At 41.7% G+C, this 14,990-nt stretch overlaps 1 protein-coding gene across 8 annotated transcripts in view; it reads right to left on the minus strand.

The window, feature by feature from the left end:
• Nucleotides 1-14,990, minus strand: part of DYNC1I1 (dynein cytoplasmic 1 intermediate chain 1) — a 343,604-nt gene that overhangs the window by 23,929 nt on the left and 304,685 nt on the right. For all 8 annotated transcript variants that reach the window (XM_060108140.1, XM_060108139.1, XM_060108137.1 and 5 more), the window contains one exon: nucleotides 560-700. In XM_060108140.1, the coding sequence (XP_059964123.1) occupies nucleotides 560-700 (141 nt within the window). The remainder of the gene's footprint in view (nucleotides 1-559; nucleotides 701-14,990) is intronic.

Raw genomic sequence — 14,990 nt, forward strand, 5'->3', positions numbered from 1 at the left:
CAGAGTTAGAAACTTATAAAAGTCTGTCTGTGAGCTCGGTATCTTAGTCAAGGATTATTCACCTTGTAAATTTCAAATGGAGACTAGATCTAAACATAAACAGTCAAGAGAATCATCTTTTATGGATTTAAAACAGAAATTGTGCAAGTAGCAAACACTGGCAAATAGCCCTTTTAAAAAGCCCAATCTCAAGTCAAAGTCCACAAAAGCTTACTTTTCCAAGTGTTTGCCAATAGAGTTATTTCAACACCCTGAAATATGCCCGAGTGTCCTTTCCCGCAGTAAAAGGCGTGAACACGTATGGTTTTGCTCTTTGCAGAGAAGGGTCGTCAATTGTCCAAGATTCCGCCACGGTTTAGGGATGAAGTGAGATTAAATGATTTGGGGCCAACGCATCTGCCAATACCCTGCACAGCAGCGGAGAATGGGGGGTCGGCAGCCCAGCTGCAATTGGAGGGTCTGTCCAAAAAAGGCCATTTCAGAGAGAGGGGGAGACGGAGAGAGGCCGACGGCGCCCCCCTCCCAGCCCGCCCGGCCCGGCGCCTGCGCCGCCGCTCACCTCGGTGTCATTGTTGAGGTTCCAGAGGTCCAAGCGCCCCATCCCGTCCACGCAGGCAAAGAGCGCGGGATGCACGGGGGACCACATGACATCGTACACATAGTCTGCATTGTCTTCAAAGGAGTAGAGCGGCTTGTTGTGCTGTAAAGCAGAGAGACCGTGAAGACTTGGTGGCGCTGCGGCTGCCTCGGGCTGTCTAGGGAGCCTAATTAAAAACTTTGCACATTCACAAAGTGTCATAAAACTTCCCGAGATGAAAGTCCTCGAGAAGGTGGACCGCAGCTTTAATGTTACTAGAACTGTCCACTGGCATAAGTAAATACGGTGGGGAGAGGGGGCGGGGGAGGCGGGGAGGGACTCTTAAGGGGCTAGGGGCTGGGGGCTGGGACGGGCGGGGGAAGGCGGTTTCAGACACAGTCGTGCGAGACATTCCAGACAGGTGGCCGGGGCTGCCCAGGAGCTCGGAGTTCTGGCCGGGCTACGCTCTGCGAGTCGCTCAGGGCCCGAACCCAGGCGTGCTCTGCCTGCCGGGATCAGACCCGCGGGGAAGACTCTGGAAGCCCCGGCGGTCCCGGGGACCCAGAACCCTTGCCATTGAAGGCAACGCCTGCCACCTCGCGGTCGTTTTCTGTAGCTGCAACTCTGCTTCCAATCCAACTCGAGGCCAAATTTATACTTTAATGGCTCCTCTGCGGCGGGGATGGGGATACATATTTTAAAGGGATTTGTAGGTGAAAAATCTCACGGTTCTGAGTCTCTGGTCTCTCTCTCCAGGGCCAGTTCACCCAAATCAGGTGGACTGGCGGGGCTCAATGCAATGCACCTGAACCTTCGTAGGAGGCGGACCACGTTTTCTGGATTACTCAGTATTTCTAAGTGCCCTGAAATCGGTGTTTTGGGGGAAAATGCACTAGTACACCCCTACTGCATACAAATGCTTCCCCTTCGGAGGGATACAATAAATTAAAATGGCACTCTTGATTTCCTGTGAATATTGTCACATCAAAATAGCACAGAAGTCAGAGGCAAGTTTGAAAGTACACCAGAAATAAAACGTAATTGGACTTCATGAATTATTCATTCCATCTGGCTTGTCTTATTCTAATTTCTGCATAATGGCTTTACTAATCCCTGATCAATTAATGTAAAATGAAATTTAAATGATAATGAAAGCCCTAGAGATAAAAGAAATTAAGCATTCTTATATCCTCTGACAGAAATCTAAACAATGGGAGTTTTTTCCCCCAATGTCTTCTTCATCCAGTCAGCTGTCTGTACTCTTTTCATGGGTTCAGCTGAATGCCTGTACAGGCCAGAGTAATAAGATCAGAAAACGATAACATACAATATGAACAATCAAATACTTTCCGCAGAAAATGTTCAAAGAATGTACCTGTGGGGAATCAGCTCCAAATATTCGAGCAAACTCCCCAAATGTACTGTGAGTGAAAATAAAATGCACAAAATGCGTGTGCTGAAATCAAGGTGAGAAAAATCATGGAAAGACAATAAAACTCCCACAGCCTAAACCTAATGCAAAACTTTGTTAAGGTAGTGACTATATGTGATTTCTCTTTCCAGGAATTATCTTGCTTTGGCGTTTCTGAGACGTGAACACAACTGTAAGACTATTAAAGCAACGGAAGATTTTAGATGGGACATTGTATGTGTGGGGAGGGTGATGTGTGTGGTCTTATTTTTGGTTTAAGAAGTACATAAAACGAACATGTGACATTGAGATCTCAAAAAGAATTAAATGGACATTTAGCCTTACAGTTTTGTATTTTAATACCCTATACCTCTTTTATGCCAAAAAGTTCATTATATCCCATATGTGCACTGTAATTTGGAGCTAAGATTATCTGCCTATTTGCTATTTATGTAGCTTTTTTTCTTCCTCTCACTGCTTGGACGAGGTGATTCAAACTACCTTCTTCAGTAAATCTGAATACCCAATGACCTTAAATTAATATGATTATATCATCTTTTTTTCTTATTAATATAAAAAAAGGCAGGGTGGAGTAGCTGCTCCTTCACTGACTACTTGTGAATATTAAATTCTAAGTCTTCGTAGAAGATTATTCCTGCCCCAAATGCTTGATTTTGTAGCTAGCTAGTCACTATTTGTTAGAGAATATGAGTAACACATTTTTCTTAAAATCAAAGAGTAGAAAAGACTTACACATGCTTTAAAAAGTCAGTTCTCAGTATCTTCTCTTAATAACCCAGCTGATAGCATAACTGAGTACATAGAGGTCTAGACATAGGTGCACACATACATTCAATACACACATAACTCATCTTCAGTCCTTGCTTTGATCAATTAGAAAACCATCTAGCTTTAAAAAGTCATCTTCTAAGCAGTTGATATTATACAATATGTTAATTCTCTCAAATTATACTGCTAATCTCTAGTGTTATTTCTTTCCTTTTTTCTTTTGGTGTCTTCCTTTTGAAGAAACTTGGTCAAAACTCTAGTATATCCTGGAGATTTTACTTTTTAAACATCTGGAAATAACTGCTTTGTTCATCTTACCAAAAACCAATTTTCTCGTGTTTAACAGTATTGTATTGAAATGCTATTATTCCCTAGGTTTTCTTCAGCTCCCTTATCACCTCCCACCTCCAAGACTGAAGTCACTGTGCAAGTAATTCTAAGCTACAGATTGTGCATGTTTGGGGCAGGGAGAAGGATTTATATTTTCAAAGGCTTTGTTCTATCTAACCTTGATAAATTCACAGGATGAAGAAGTCTTGGTCGAGATTGAAGGCATTTTTAGGGTACCAAGGGGACCAACATCTATGAAGCAACAGTTCCCACGTTTAGAACAGCACATGGCATAGGCATAGGCTAATGCCACTCTTATAAGAGTAAGCAGTGCTATTCTGAACGTTAAGTGCAGTTTTTTCAATAGAGGAGTTTTCCATTCTATCTTATTTGGGACTCAAAAGGTAAGCTGAAAACCTCATTGAAAATTTGTCTCAAACACTTAATATAAAACATTTCATAATTTACATATATATCAGGAAATATTAACAAAATATATCAAAAGCACTAGGGTCTAAAGATTCTGTTTTTGAATTTTGAAACATGTTTGTATCTACAAAGTTGTTATAGCTTACTATTGCATTATCACCGATTTTAGAACACTATAAGTTTTGAAAAGGTGGAGAGTGTAGGGGCAAATGTGACCAATGATTTTTGAGGAGGATCCTATAATATCATTTATATATATTAAAGATACAGAAGAGTTTGGTGATTTTAAATATTAACCCTGCAAAATACTCAAGGCCATTTAATAAATTAAATATCATTCCACTATGTGTTACCGTAGAAAGCGTTTTTTAAGACAATCAAATTTCACTAGACACAAACCCCTTCACTTGCGTGTTCTCTTTTCTGACGCCCTGTTTGGTATCAGAGACCTGTTAGAGAACAAAAAGGAAAACTGCCTTGTAACGCAGACTACGGCATGTGTGACACATGCCAATGAAATAAAGCTGTGACGCCCTGTGTTTTAGACGGGTTTCCAGAACTATGCCCAAATGTTAAAATATCCAGACACCGACCAGCATGATTTTAATGCCCTGATTCTCAGACAGAGCGGAGAAGCAGGCTACCAGTCACCTCGCAGACAGACTTGAAGGGCAGGAAAGGGTACATTATTGGGTGCTTGCGTGTGCCTGACTCTATACACACATTGTCTAATTTAATCCGCATAAAATCTCTGTAAGGTAGACGGCATTTACAGAAGAGAAAATTATAGTTCAGGAAAGTTAGTAACTTTCCCAAGGCCACGAAGGTTGTAAGTGGTGGTGTTGGATTTGGTTCTCTGGTTTTTCTAGCTGTTAAGCAACATCCTCTATATGCTGGAACCGTGTGGTCCTCTATGAAACACAGTGAAGGTCTTCGGTCTTTACAGAAAGAGCAAAAGATCTGTTACCTCTCCACTTTGCTGTCCCCGTCAATTCAACCAGTACTTACTAAGCACACTGTAACTTGTAGAAAGAGTTCAAAAATATCACATGCACAATGTTTCACTTCCTGAATCGGTTATTAATAATCCTGAAGAGGGCTTCCCCGGTGGCGCAGTGGTTGCGAGTCCGCCTGCCGATGCAGGGGACACAGGTTCGTGCCCCGGTCCGGGAAGATCCCACATGCCACGGAGTGGCTGGGCCCGTGAGCCATGGCCGCTGAGCCTGCGCGTCCGGAGCCTGTGCTCCGCAACGGGAGAGGCCACAACAGTGAGAGGCCCGCGTGCCGCAAAAAAAAAAAAAAAAAAAAATCCTGAAGATGTGTTACCCATACAATTCCTGGCATCCTCAGCACCTTGTGACACTAACAGAAGTCTTTCTTTCCTGAACACTAGGAAACAGGATGGAAATAGGCCTTTAGCCAGCAGAGATTAAAGCAGGCCATGCATTAGAGAGCAGAATAAAATGATGCTAAGAGGCAAAGATCCAGGTTCAAGTTCACTGAATGTCTATTCAACTTTGGGTGAGGGACTCATCTGATAGATGGGGATAACACAGGGAGCATGGAATAGAAAAGGAAGTAGGAGAAAGTGGAAAAACTACAGACCTTGGGACATTTAACTTAACATTCTTGGATGTGAAGTTTATTTTTCATCTGTAAGATGGAAAGCTAGAGCAACTGACCTCAAGGGTTCCCACTGGCTTTGTGATTCTATGACTCTGTTCTGTGGTAAGGGCTGAGTGGAATAAAGCATGTGAAAGTTTCACAAAGAGTTATTCAAAACTAAGTATTATAATTAAAGCCATCTTCCATGATGTTCTGTGGAATTCATATCGTAGTGATTCTTTTTTACTTTGTATTTCACCAAAATACACAAAGATGTACGAGGGTAGTTTTCAGTGAGAAAAATTGAAATAATAAAAGTTATAAAAGACCTCTTATTTGACCAGAGAAGGGGTAAAGAATATTAAATTTACATGAGAGAGGCAGGTAGTGAACTCTGTTCAAAAATGAACAGTTACAACATCCATCAACGTTTTACAATAAAGACGATCTCTGGATTCAGCTTTGATTTTATAAGTATACTTCTGACAATGACTGGAGCTGCGTATTTTTCCAAACAGTTAACTGTAAAATGATTTCATGAGAGGTGAATTTCTATTTCTGACGTTAGAAATGTACCAAAGTCATATCCAGGGAATATAGTGTTTGTTTTATTTTCCTCTATATGATTTTTTCCCCCCTATCAGGCAGCTCAAGGCATCCTAATGGGCTTTAGGGTTTTTTTGCAGGTTGGTGAATAGGAAGATTTGTGTTAAAATGCCTCCTAACACCTCCAAACACTGTGGTTCTTGAGGTTGCATTTGCCTGTAAATGATTAGCTCTCAAAGCCAACTTAGAAATGCCTACCCAAACCATGAACCTTTCTTTTGGTGAGGGGGGAGTGGGGAAGGGGGTATTTCATGGGTAGGTCAGGTCGGGGTGGACAACTAACAGTAGAATTTCTATATTTTTATTCTGAAATAAAAGGAAAACAAATGGAATCTTACCTTGAAAACTATATCTTGTTGGGGGAAAAATGATGACCAAAATACTAAACAATGAGTAATAAGAAAATGTCCTTCAAAAATTGTCATGTGGGTTCCTGTGAAGTAATTAAAATAAATAGCCAGCTAGTTCTTCCAGGAAACATTAAAATGTGAGACCACAATATCACTTTTTAAAAAACCACCAAAGGACCCCCAAACTTCAAGCTCACACAAAAATGGATGCTTCTACCATAAAAAGAAAGTGCTTAAACAAACAAACAAACCCAAACTCACAAACCAAACCAAACCAAACCACCAACTTTCTTGGCCCAAAAGAAGTGTTGCAAATTTGGTACTATGGCTGGAAAACATTATTTGCAACTTAATGTAGTGTCTTTCTAAAGCACAAAGTATCCTGTATTTATCTTAATTTCTGTGGCTAATATTGTAACAATACTCATGATACCCAAATCATATCTTTACCTGCTTCTACCATGGTCAGAAATTCAAAATCAGGCATAAACACTTTGGGTGAGCTATTCTTAACAGAAGATGTACAGTGGGTCTGTTTGTTGTTTGTGTACATTAACCAAAAATACATTTAAGGACTTTAAAACTTGAATTAGTTAAAAGAATTACAAAGAAGGTTATAGAAATCCAGGAATTTAGCATTTGCCTCTCTATAAATGTAGAAGTTTTGCTAAATAAGTACTGAAGCCACATAAAAGGTGTTCTTTGCTGCACTACCTTCCTCTATGGCTTATTTGCATGGAAGAATCCTTCTAATCCAGGAGGCGCCACCAATAAAGAGGATAAATCCATATAAAAGAATGTATACATATTCACAGGTTCTGACTAGTATTTGAGTGTTTCAAGCCACGGGAAAAGCTACCAGCTCTGCCTCTCTCATTCAGAAAAGGAGTATTTCCCCACACCAGCACGAGTTTTATGCATATCAGCTCCACCTAAAGGTTCTCCTTTAAAACAGGCATTTTAGTGAAACAAATCTGTACAGAATCCTTGTGAAGACACTCAGCAAGCAGGGGTGCTCTTCTGAATTGAGCTGTTTGCATTCACCTCAGCTGCTAGGGCTCTTTTGGTAAGTTCTGCCTCTGGGCTTATTTGAGTCAAGGCAGGGCAGAGACGGTCACTCAACAGTTGGCTCATTGGTACCATGTGGGTGGCCGTCCTCTGGACTGACCGTCTCTCTCTGACAGACTCTGTGGCTGTAGAAGGAAGCAAGCAAGTCCAGAAGAGCCCCTCTTTGGTTACTGCTGCTCCAATTCTACTCCTACCACGGCCAAGTGGTTTCATAGGCAACATGACGTTAGTCAGAGAAAGAAACATTCGATATGAAATGTTCAGGTGGATGAGAGCCTGTATGAGGAGGCAGGCGGGACGGAATGGAGACTGGTGTGAAGGATTAGCCGGTGTAGAGGATGACCTAGGGCTGGACCTAGAAGCAGCCAGAAGTGTGGTTGTAGCCGTGCCTTGAAAAGTTAGAAGGCGGAGCTACTATAGACATATTTGCAGGCTTAAGCAGCTTTATTTATTTGTTCCTATTGCGGGTTAAACTGCACAACTGCATTTTATTAGTGGGTAGATTAAGTGGCAGAATATTTCCACTCTGGTCCTTAAACTGTCCACCTCCATCCACTCTAGCATCTGGCTTATAAACTCTCTCCCCATTGTAAACAAATTTATATTTAATATATATTTATAAATTATATACATACATATATATATATTTACAAACATATAATTCTTAAAAATTTTTAAAGATAAAGTTATAAACCTAGATCCATTACACCTTGATTCTCCCTTCATCACTTATGTCTAAATTCCCCGGGTAAACACTTGCCAGTTCTCAGAGCTAATCTGACGTTAGTGGTCGCACTACATTTAATAAATATAACATTTAGACAAATTTCATTTCTTTTTTTTGAATTTTTGAATTTTATATACACTAATATGTATAAAATGGATAACTAATAAGAACCTGCTGTACAAATTTCACTTCTTTTCAAGAAGTCACATACCCAAATACCCAGGTTTAAAATCTAATGGTAAAATTGTCTACGTAATTAAATATGTCATTTTACTTGCTCAACAATCTAATGTATATCGTATACATTCAATTGTTATATATGTGTCCTACATCCATGTGAAGGGCACATTTTCAAAGGGTCAAGGCAAGTTTTTTGTGGGTCTGCACCCCTGTGTCTCCTGGTGTTGAATGCAATGTATCTTTTACATTATATTCAGGAGTAGGATAGCTGACAGTTGTGTTTATTTTAACGGTGGAGAGAACTGGCACAGAGAATCCCACACAGCAGAAGTTCAAAACATTCAGTTCAGACGTGGAATACATTTGATATGCTTCCTGCTTTGCAACAGATCTGCTTACCTTATTTTATTTTGCCTAAACCAAACTGAAATCAACTTCTATTCAAAATGGAAACACCAGCTAAGCATGAGGTGAGGTGATTCAGGATACTAAAGATGGGCATGGGAAAATAACCTAGTATTAATTATGAACCCTGGACGATTTGCAAGGCTAAGAGGTCATATGGGGGTGCCCAAGATGGACCTACATTGGTCTGATCCAAACACAGCTACTTTGGGGAATAGAGATGAGTTTTCATTTATCTTCCAACATCAGACATGACATGCGGGTTAGATCAGGAGGTGGGGGGGGAGGTATCTTTGAATCTCATAACTGTGTAGATAGTTGTATCTGTTATTTGTTACTCTCATTCTCTCTTCAAACATTAGTGCTTAGAAGGAAAAGGCTGGGGAGGGCAACTCACGCAGCATATCCGTGAAATGAAAAGGCAAACACTTCCGCTCTGGTTAAAAGAGCAAAAGAAAGGATTCAGCAAGCCCTTCTCGCACAACAATAAAGCCCAGTCAGCTGGGTGAATTTTAAGTCTCAAAAGTGTTTGCACTTATATGGATTATTCACACATGGCTGTATAAATATTTAGCAGCTATAGTTATGTGTTGGTGGGTGAATACTTGGCGGGGTCGTGGGGGGCGGCTCAGGTTGGGGCGGGGTAAAAGGACAGGAAGTATGAACACAGGCTAAGTCTGGCTGTGACTTGATGATTACATTCTTGTGGTTTCTTTCAAAGTTAAAGTATTCTCCCTGCGTGAGCTTAAAACAGGAACCCCCTTCTTTCCCCCCAGCCCCTGCCAAAAAAAAAAAAAAAAAAAGGGAAGAAAAGAATCTGATGACTGGCACAGGTAGTTTATTGAAAGCCGATTTTAATGTTTGCTACCTTATGTTAGGAAGGGGGAGTGAAAATGAGGATAAGGGAAGAAAAAATAAGTCAGACACCACCTGAATGTCTTGTTTACCACAGAGGCAGCTGGCAGGGCTTTGGGCTTGTGGGAAAAAACGCACTCTGTCATCGGCCAGTGTTCATGGCAGTAAACTATTGATTTCATTAATCTCCTTGCTTGTGTTAAGTGTTATGCTTAGATACTGTAATAGCCAAATCTTTCACTTTTGATTTTTTGTGTGTTTTCCTTCTTCTGATATTTTAAACATTTAACAAAATGCTAGCAGAAATAGATATACTCAGGGCCCTTTGTTAGAATTATGTAATTTTTAGGACGTGTTTCCAACACTGTTTAAAATAATCCAACCTACCTTAACAAAGTACATTATTTCACTTAGGATATCTAAAAGTTGATTCATCAGCAATGATTTACTGAGGACCTACCATATGCTTCCTACTTTGGGAAATCAATAGAAATACAAGATCTGAGTGTTCATGAGGACTTGAAATCCAGGTAGGAAAATGAAAATTATGAAATAATAAGAAGAAATTGTTTACTTGGGAGCCTATTTTCTCGTTTTGTTCCAAAAGGACTTATGTTGTCTTACAAATTAAATATACTGCAAAATTAAGAATACACATACAACAGAGGCAGATAGAATCGATAGCTAATGCTAGGATCCTGATGATTACAATCTGGTAATGAATCAGCTCTAAATTTCCTGATAACTAAGACAAAGGGGAAAACACATCGTGTCCCAAGGAGGTTTGTAGATTTCCCCATATGAAGAAAGGAAGAATATAAATTCCTCCTCAAAGACACATTCTTGGGAAAAACTCAAGGAGGAATTTACCATGTCTGTGAATCCCTGGAAAAGAGACTGGCTTTCTGGTTTGTTTAAACCAAAGAAAGCGAACAAGTAGGTAGCCAGGTGCTAAATTCTGTGGTACAGATGTTAGGTGCCAGAGGAATTCGGAGACTGGGGCGATGGCATATTGCTGGTTACTTTAGTCTGATGTGGTCAAGGAAGGTATTATCTAGGACAGGTGATAGGACCGGCCTTGAAAGATGCATAGACTTTGACAGATGGTAAGGAAGCCAGTCGGTGGGGAGGGGTGGGGGAGAAGCAAAGCTACAAAGACCTGGCTGTGAACATCAGCATGGAATTCCCAGGTGGAAGGTGAGAAGTGGGGACAGCCCAGTGGACTCTGAGGATTTGTCCTAAGGAATAATAGGCAATAATTTTGGTTTTGATAGAGTCGGAGGTAAGGACATGTTATGAATGGTCTTGAGTATAGTGTTAAGACTTTTTAATGCAATAAGCTACTCATTTATTAAACATGTACTGATAAATGTGCAGAGCATTGTGCTATGTGCTAAACAGGTTCAGAGATGTCTAACATTCATGCAAGAGTTTTCAGCTTTTCTATGATAGAAAAGAGAAGCAGCAGCAGAGTAGGGGAGGAAGATCCGATTTGTATTTTAAACATGGTACATCTGAGTCTCTGGAGATGACACTTACGTTAAGCCGGCAGTCGAAATGTAGGTCTGGAATTGAAAGAGGGGCAAGCTTGAAGCCTGTGCCAAAGAATCATTCACGAGAGGTGCCGAGGGAGAGGAGAGAGTGCTGCAAGAATGAGTAGCAGACAGTATGATACAAGATGAGTACTAAAAAGAAGCCAGCACACTTGAAATTAGGGGTTTACCAATGGTCTTGGAGAGAGAAGTGTCAAAAGGCTAAGAGAGTAGGTTGAGGAGTGGCTGGGGAATACGGCAGTGGTTGGTCTGCACGCATGTTGGCTCTTCAAGTGGTTTGTCAAGCTAATCCAAATTTTCGGACATGCCAGGACTTCCCTGGTGGCGCAGTGGTTAAGAATCCACCTGCCAATGCAGGGGACACGGGTTCAAGCCCTGGTCCGGGAAGATCCCACATGCCGTGGAGCAACTAAGCCTGTGCGCCACAACTGCTGAGCCTGCGCTCTAGAGCCTGTGAGCCACAACTGCTGAGCCCGTGAGCCACAACTACTGAAGCCCACGCACCTAGAGCCCGTGCTCTGCCAGAGGAGAATCCTCGGCAGTGAGAAGCCCGTGCACCGCAACGAAGAGTAGCCCCCGCTTGCTGCAACTAGAGAAAGCCCGCACGCAGCAATGAAGATCCAATGCAGCCAAAAATTAATTAATTAATTAATTATTTTAAAAAAGAAAAATTTTCAGACATGCCTGTGATACTTTAAGCCAACCCATCCTATCACAAACCACAAATCTCTAAGAGGATCCTAATATTACTGGTGTTTGAATCTAGGTCTGCCTTCTTTATTTCTTAAGACCACCTACTTGCCATTTTGATGTAACATCCTTGACATTTTGGACAATCTCTTATGTGGCTTTATATCTCACACTTGGCATTGAGCCTGGCAAACACTGCATCTTGAGGTAGACAAGATGCATTGAAAGTGGATGCTGAAGCAGGCAGCATCTGGGTGCAGTCCCATCTCTGCCTGACACCTCTGAGCAGAGCCTTGAGCTTTCCCCTGATTCTTTGGGCTTATGATTCTTTCTTAGTCTCCCCAGGGCTGAACCTCCACTTTTCCTGATGGGTTTTTGATTCAGCATCCTCCTTAGGCTCTTATTCTAGCATGCTACTTTGGTTTGAACCTTTCCCCCAACTCTGCTACCTTAAATGTAATCTCTGATGAAGACTACCCAGTCATGGAAAAGGTTTCAGCATGTTTGTAAACCACTGGCAACAAACCAGACATAGGGGACTGTTTTTGTGGAGGAAGGTGATATGAAAAAGAGTAATAAAAAATTAGGCTTGGACAGTAGGAAATCTAGTCAGGCCTTCCTGTGTATTATAGGAACAGGATATTGGGAATTGAATGTCTGATGAATGTTACCTCATTAAAAACAAACATGGGCTTCCCTGGTGGTGCAGTGGTTGAGAGTCCGCCTGCCGATGCAGGGGACGCGGGTTCGTGCCCCGGTCTGGGAAGATCCCACATGCCGCAGAGCGGCTGGGCCTGTGAGCCATGGCCGCTGAGCCTGCGCGTCCGGAGCCTGTGCTCCGCAACGGGAGAGGCCACAACAGTGAGAGGCCCACATACCACAAAAACAAACAAACAAACAAAACTTATCCTGGGACGTAAAATATTAGTATGTACCTGAGATTCTTTTTAACACATACATACATTTTAATTGGTGTGTGTGTTTGAGAGAGGAAAAGAGGAAGACAAAGAGAGAGATATTGGTTTGAGAAGGAGATTAACATACTTTTTCATGGAATATCCTTACATGTTTATTTGTCTGGAGAAGAAGAGTGATGCCTGAAAACAAGAGAATGCTGTACTGACCATAAGAAAACCTGAATCCAAATCAGCACCACACAGTGACTAGATACCCTGCACCAGTTAATAAACATATTCTGAACATGGTGATAATGATGAAACAGGTCTTTGGATTCAGCATCAACAAACTTACTTCTCTATAGAGCTACCATATGATCCAGCAATCCCACTCCTGGGCATATACCCAGAGAAAACCATGATTCGAAAGGATACATGCACCCCAATGTTCACTGCAGCACTATTTACAATAGCCAAGACATGGAAGCAACCTAAATGTCCACTGACAGAGGAATGGATAAACAAGATGTGGTACATATATACAATGGAATACAATGGAATATTACTCAGCCATAAAAAAAGAAATAATGCCATTTCAGCAACATGGATGGACCTAGAGACTGTCATACTGAGTGAAGTCAGTCAGACAGAGAAAGACAAATATCAAATGATATCACTTACATGTGGAATCTAAAAAAGGGGTACAAATGAACTTATTTACAAAACAGAAATAGAGTCACAGATGTAGCAAACAAACTAATGGTTATCAAGGGGGAAAAGGCGGGGGGCTAGGGATAAATTGGGAGATTGGGATTGACATATACACACTACTATATATAAGATAGATAACTAATAAGGACCTACTGTATAGCACAGGGAACTCTACTCAATACTCTGTAAGGACCATATGGGAAAAGAATCTAAAAAAGAGTGGATATATGTATAACTTATTCACTTTGCAAAAACTAACACAACATTATAAATCAACTATACTCCAATAAAAATTAATTAAAAAAAACTGCAGAGATAACTACTTATGTTACTTCTGAACTGTGGAAGAAGCTTCTATGCTATAAATCCAGGCATTTAAAGATGAATCTATTAATATAAGTCCATGATTTTCATGCAAAAATAATATTCACAAATGCCAGCAATTGGAAATTAAATGTATTAAAGTCCTGCAGGAAGCAAAAAAAAACCCCACAAAACCCAAAAACAAACAGACAAACACACTTACTTCTCACATTAACCATAATGCATCAACTGTTCCTGCAACTTTCCCTCAACATCCACGGGTCTTTCAGGGCTTTACTGCCCCCTGGGAGCCAGCCTTGGAGGGATTGGAGCCCTTCAGGCACTAGGGGTGGGGTGTGTGTGAAAGAACCTCAAGAAAAGCTCATTATTGTTAACTTCTTTGTCCATAACCAAGGGTCAACTGTGATAATGAAATAACCTTAGTTTTTGTTATAGGCTGAATTGTGTTGGCCCCAAAAGTCATACGTTGAAGTTCTAACCCCCAGTACCTCAGAATGTGACTTTTTTTTTTTTTTTTTTTTTTTTTTTGCGGTACGCGGGCCTCTCACTATTGTGGCCCCTCCCGTTGCGGAGCACAGGCTCCGGACGTGCAGGTTCAGCGGCCATGGCTCACGGGCCCAGCTGCTCCGCGGCATGTGGGATCCTCCCAAACCAGGGCACGAACCCGTGTCGCCTGCATCCACAGGCGGACTCTCAACCACTGCGCCACCAGGGAAGCCCCAGAATGTGACTATTTTGATATAGCCTCCTTAAAGAGGCTATTCAGGTTAAATGAGGCCATATGGGTGTACTCTAATCCAATATGACTGGTGTCCTTTTAAGAAGAGGAGATTCGGATACAAATATGCACAGAGGGAAAACACAGGGAGAACAGGGCCACCTGCAAGCCAAGGAGCGAGGCCTCAGAAGAAATCAACCTTGATCTTGGACTTCTAGTCTCCAAGACGGTGAGGAAATAAATTTCTGTTGTTGAAACCACCCCATCTAGGATACTTTGGGATGGTAGCCCTAGCAAACTAATATAGCTCTCAAAGGAGAAGAGCAGGAAGGCTCTCCTTTTTCCCTTGGCTTCTAATGCACATCCACATGGGCACATTTACCCCATGATTCTGCATTTATGGAACTGCCCCCAAGAGCGCAAGGCAGAATGCTGTTTCTCTTGCAGTCTTCTGGGCTTTACTGTGTCTTCCACTGGAAAGGGCCTGTGGTGAATACAAAGCCTCTCTGGGGGCAGCAGAGCCTCTTTGTAATTTTCAGCTTCGCTTTACTTCACGCCTCTAGTTCTGCAACGTTGTTGCGACAACGGGGACAACCGAGGACCCAGAGCGGAAAACTCGATGCTCCCTCGATACCAACACGCCCAACCACTGCAGCGACCCAACTGAACGTGAACCAGAAACGACACTTCTGCCTGACTCAGTCCGTCACTTTTGCCTGGATAGAGAGCTGTTTTTCCCCCTGAAACAAAGTCTGCTGTGCTTGAG

The sequence above is a fragment of the Mesoplodon densirostris genome, chromosome 9 (assembly GCF_025265405.1).
Source record: "Mesoplodon densirostris isolate mMesDen1 chromosome 9, mMesDen1 primary haplotype, whole genome shotgun sequence".
Classification (NCBI taxonomy): domain Eukaryota; kingdom Metazoa; phylum Chordata; class Mammalia; order Artiodactyla; family Ziphiidae; genus Mesoplodon; species Mesoplodon densirostris.